The sequence below is a fragment of the Onychostruthus taczanowskii genome, unplaced genomic scaffold (genome assembly GCF_017590055.1).
Source record: "Onychostruthus taczanowskii isolate IOZ18803 unplaced genomic scaffold, ASM1759005v1 scaffold5601, whole genome shotgun sequence".
NCBI lineage: Eukaryota > Metazoa > Chordata > Aves > Passeriformes > Passeridae > Onychostruthus > Onychostruthus taczanowskii.
The window spans coordinates 1-5132 of record NW_024503238.1 but is presented as its reverse complement, the minus strand read 5'-3'; the positions used below and the strand labels follow the sequence as shown (position 1 = coordinate 5132).

Below are 5132 nucleotides of genomic sequence, written 5' to 3'. Positions count from 1 at the left end.
AGAAACTGATGCCAGTAGTAGAGTGAAACATAACTCAGAGTAAAGATTAATATGAGACATCTGTGTAACAGTACCTGGGGTTTGGGTTTTGCTTGATTTTTCAATAGCCAAAACCAGCTATCACCCCTGAGAAAAATTGAATTTCCTTAACGCAAACTTGCATTTTTTTGGAAGATAGGCAGCCAGTAGAAAATCTTTCCCCATCTCTCCATATCAATTTCAGCTAAACCCCATATCTTATCAGGTATAAAAGAACTTGCAAAAGAGTATTTCACCCTTGTACCCTAGAGAACAAAGACCAACAACACCTCTCTAGTTCACACAGTCAGGAACCGTTCACGGCCCATGAGGGGTCAGTTCATGACCAATGTTGGGTCAGTTCATGACCTCAACCCTGTGTCCAAGTCCTTCTTGGTTATAAATTGCTGGGGGTTTAATGCTGACGATAAATGCTCATTAAAGCCTATAAGCAGGTGAATACGGGAAACAATTTGCTTCTCCAGGGCATTCTGGGCTTTAAAATCTTGCTGGATTTTTCCCCATGCAGTTTCTGCAGGTTCCTTCCCAAACCTGGTGGGATATCTTGGATTTTGCTGAGAACCTGCCCTCCTAAAGGAGCAGCAGCTCCATCACTCACGCTGATCCCATCTTGGTAGGTTACAGGATAGGTTAACTTAATGGGAATTTTCAAAAACTTCAGAGGAAGGAGATGCACAGAAGACAGGCCATAACCTCAGACAAGGCTGCCAAATGAACACAGGAAGGTTGCTACACAAAAGCCCAAATGGAAATCTACGGGAGATATCCATACTTAATGGACGGCTTAAAACCTAATTCAATAATGTAGAAGAGCTTAAAACCTAATTCAATAATGTAGAAGAGAAGGGGAAGATGGAACTGGAAGAGGATTTCTTTTGGGGCTTAGGTATTGACACCTTGACAATAAAGGCAGATGGAAAGGAACCAATCCTGTGGATGGCTGTGGTAGAAAATAGGCAAACCCTTCAGTCCTATCACCTTCACTGTGGCTGAAAGGAGAGAGGATAAATGGACAGGGCACGAGACAGCTGGGAGAGGAGGACAGCAAAGTTCTTCAGTTCAACAAAGGCCACTATCAGTTGCGCAAAAGCTACATGTCACTTAAATGGTCCAAATTAAGTCTGATAAGGCTTTAGGTTTGGAAGGATGTGATATAATCTGAATGCTGGGTGTTAGGAAACAACATTTCTGCATCACGCAGGATTTCAATCTTTAAACACCAAGCTGTTGTCAGCCAGGGTTTGATGGAAAGATGTGAGCGACATCCCTTGCCCAGGGTGGCAGAGGGTTGGAATGAGATAATCTTTAAGGTCCCTTGCAACCCAAACCATTCTGCCATTCTATGATACATTTGTACTTTGCCTTTTCAGTATCAAAGCAGAAGAAAATTTTGTACCTGAGACAGTTTTTTCTTCTGAACACAGTTAATCCCTCCGATAAAAGCCATGTTTGGCATCACGGGTCTCGGGAACTCAAACACAAAATCGTATCTCATCAGCCAGAAGGATGCACGGCTCAGGAGTTCTGTCACTGTCACTTTCCTTTTGAAAACCTCATATGCTAGCTCTTCAAAGTTATCATAGATAGGCTTACAGTAGAAGAGCTCCAGCAGGTCGACCAGCATGTTCTTCAGCCGTTGGGAAAACGTCATGCTGTCTGAATTATCCAAGAATAACCGGGGGACATAGGAAGGAGGGCTTGGACACTGGGTAGCAGCAGAATCCATTCCACAGGGAAAGCCCCGCAGGAAGTAGACGGAAGGAAGGGAAAGATACTCAGCCACCAGGGGCCCACACATCAGGATGGGATCTGTGAGAAGCACGTGGAATTTGCTCTCCTTCAAGTACCGCATCAGCTCCTCGTTCTGCAGAAGACTCTTACAGTTGGTGAAGAAGACCGAGGAGATTTCTATCGTGCTTTGGTACGAGGTCAGAACAACATTCACAACAGACTGCTCAATAAAATGGGCATTAACGAAGGCCTTGAGCATTTCACCCAAGTATTCCCCTGTGTAAGGTACTCGATAGGCTTGGACTGTGTAATTCCGAGGCTCCTCTGACTTCATGTACAGGCTGGTTGAGGGTACAAGCACAACCACCTCGTGTCCCTTTTGCTGCAGTTTCTCCACTACCGGGCGCATGCTGAGCCAGTGACTTCCATCCTGAGGTACCACCAGGATCTTTCCACCTTCAGCCAGCATCAAAGACAGCGTCAGGAGGAGAAGTATCCAGGTACCTCGGTAAAAAAGAGCCATTTCTGAGGGAGTGAACCAGAGGGTTCTGCTCCAGAGGGATCCACGCAGTCCTTTATATGATGGTCCATGCAGACTAAGCAGGGAATTTATTGGCTACAGAAATCAATATTTAACTTCCCAACATGGTTGTGATTAGCCCGTGATTTTGCCTGTGTTTGTGGAAGGGAAGGGAAGCCGTGTCCTTAGAAAAAACTTTTGTACTTTCTGTTAATGTTTAAGCTTCAAAGTCTGTCAGCACTAGGACACTGTCAGCACTAAGTCTGTGACAGCAAGAGCAGGGATGTCATGTTGCAACAATAATCCCGGTTAAAACCATTGACCGGGTAAATACACTGCGATAAAATAATAAAAATACACCCAGCAGAATGGATGCAACTCTGTTCCTGAGGACACGAGGCTGATGTGAAATTCCCCTGGAAGCAGCCAAACCTGCACCTCTTACAAAGATGCCCTGGCCACTAGGATGTACCAGGCAATCCCAAATCTGAGGAGAACAATCCCGATTGGCTTTTTTCCTCCTGGCACTACACCGAAATGTGAACTAATGGATGGGCTCAGGGCAAACAAAGGGAAAGGAGGCCAGCACAGGGACACAAAGAAGGCGTTTTGGTCTTTGGTTGCTGTCTTGAAAACCCTTGTCACGTATTGTGAGCGAGACAAAATCCAGGAGAAGGTGTGACACCTCCCACTAATGCCACTGCTGGAATGTTTTGTCTTTGTGCAAGCAAAAGCAATGCCAGAGCAAAGCCTTTTGGATGGTGCTGAGGAAGGAGTCCTTGTGATATGAAAAGCTAGCACCAGCACAACGTTTTCCTGTTCTTTTTATAAATGGTGCTGGGACTCCCAGCATCCTCAGTCGGGAGAAACAATGCCTTACAGCCTGAGGCAAAGGCATTTGTCTCATGACACCCAAAGGGTGCTGGGACTGCCCTGAGGAGCTCCACTCTGTTGCATTGGACATGGAGGAACCACCCTTAGACCTGGAAAACCAATTTCTGGAGAGGCCCAGCGCAGGAGAGGTGGGAGACGGCACAGACTGAAAGCAGGACACTGAACGGATTCACAAATAATTGTCATTAAAGGCAGGAAATCTGGAAGCAAAGAGTTCATTGCAACTACTGTGACAAGAGCTGACCAATTTAACATGGAAGTTGCTGCTCGGTGTGTTTTCTAGTCTGGACTCGATAGGATTTTCAATGGCAACACCTGTTGTCTGAAAACAGCCAGTGCAAGTTCACTTTCCCTGACTATAACAGAAAAAGTCTCCTGACAGGATGGCCACACTTTCTTATGGACTCCACAGGCTCCCTACTTTTTGTACCAGACCATCAGAGCAAAAACTGTGGGAAAAGTGAGGCAGCAAGAGGAAGGGCAGGAGAAAATAGAGATAAAGGCAGGACAAAGAAAGAAAGGATGAGGTTCATAGATCAGCACAGGATCATCTGAGGTCAGATTTGAGGTGAGGAATTATTACTGAGAAAATTAACAGGCAGGCTCATTTTTCAGATAAGCAACAGATAAGTTTGTTTGTTTTTCCTGAAGAGTAGCAAAGGGGACCTGGGGCCCTCTCAGCTCTGAAGGGTGTGGTGCTTGTTTCCAGCTCCTCTTTTATGTGCAAACAAGGAGCTGAGGAACTGAGGATTCCAGATATGAGAGAGCCAGGTGCCTGCTTGGAGGAAAGCCTTCCCCACTGCAAGAGCAAAGGGTATCAAGGCGAAGGAACATTACCTTAGGCAGTGGTTTCTTCTTAGCACAGTTGATCCCCCCCACAAAGACCATGTTGGGCATCACTGGCCTGACGTACTCGAACACAAAGTCAAACCTCAGGATCCAAATGGCAGCGGAGTTCACGAGGTCCATCAGGGACACATCCCTCTGAAGAACTTCTGAGGAAAGCTTAAGCGCTTCTGCATAGTACCTATTGCAGTAATCAAGCTCCAGGAGGGAAATCAGGGTGTTTTCCACCCTCTGGGAAAAAGTCATGTGGTCTGAGTTGAAGCTGAAGACTCTTGGGATGTAGGACAGAGGGCTTGGGCACTGTGGGGCTGCAAAATGGAGGTTGCAACCAAATCCCCTCATGAAGAACACAAAGGGAAGAGAGAGATGGTGGGCGAGGATGGGCCCACACATGAAGAGAGGATCAGTCAGGACGGCATCAAATCTGCTCTCGTTGAGGAACTTCAGGGTCTCCTGGCTGCGGAACAGGTCCTTGCACTGCCCAAAGAAGGTGTTGAAGAGATGCACTGAGGCGTGGTACATTGCCAGGGCATTGAAGGGGAAAGGCTTCTGCGTCAGGTGCACAGTTACGTATTCCTTGAAAGCGTTATCCAGCTCTTCCAGGGTCTGGCTCACTGGGTGCGTGACCACCTTGTAGGACTGCGTGGTCTCCATCTGCCAGCTCACCTCGGGAACCAGCACCACCACCTCGTGTCCCCTCTCGCTCAGCTTCGCCACCGCTTCCTGCATGCTCAGCCAGTGGCTTCCCACCATGGGCACCACCAGGAGCTTCCCTCCATCTGAGAGGCCAGGCAGGAGGAGGAGGATGGAAATCCAGGCACAGCAAAGCCTCACAGCCATGTTACTGTGGTCTGAGTAGGGGCCGTGGAAGAGATTTCTCCTGCAGGTTGTAGCCTGACAATGCTTTGGAAAGCAACCGAAGGATGAATTGCCAGCTTTTGTAGCTCTGCCCCACCTCTGCCCTTTTGACTCTCCTCCCATTTCGCATCATCAGAAGATTGCCACAAGGTCACGGAAAGCAGTAAAAGATTAGGAACGTTTCAGGGCAGGTTGGGACTTCAAAGGTGGCTTTGCATGAGTCAAGAAAAGTGTGTCACCTTCA

The 5132-nt window shown here is 47.4% G+C and overlaps 2 protein-coding genes across 2 annotated transcripts; both read right to left on the bottom strand.

Annotated features, from left to right (window-relative positions):
• Window positions 1-1435: 1435 nt before the first annotated feature.
• LOC121342958 (UDP-glucuronosyltransferase 1-6-like) lies at window positions 1436-3622 on the bottom strand (the record flags this gene model as incomplete). Its single annotated transcript, XM_041417733.1, has 2 exons — window positions 3606-3622; window positions 1436-2318 (listed from the first exon to the last, which is right to left on the bottom strand). Coding segments are annotated over exons 1-2 (900 nt in total), but the record flags the coding sequence as incomplete, so codon positions are not given.
• Window positions 3622-4870, bottom strand: LOC121342959 (UDP-glucuronosyltransferase 1A9-like). Its single transcript, XM_041417734.1, has 2 exons — window positions 4022-4870; window positions 3622-3633 (listed from the first exon to the last, which is right to left on the bottom strand). The coding sequence occupies exons 1-2, from the start codon at window positions 4868-4870 to the stop codon at window positions 3622-3624; spliced, it is 861 nt and encodes a 286-aa protein (XP_041273668.1).
• Window positions 4871-5132: the final 262 nt, after the last annotated feature.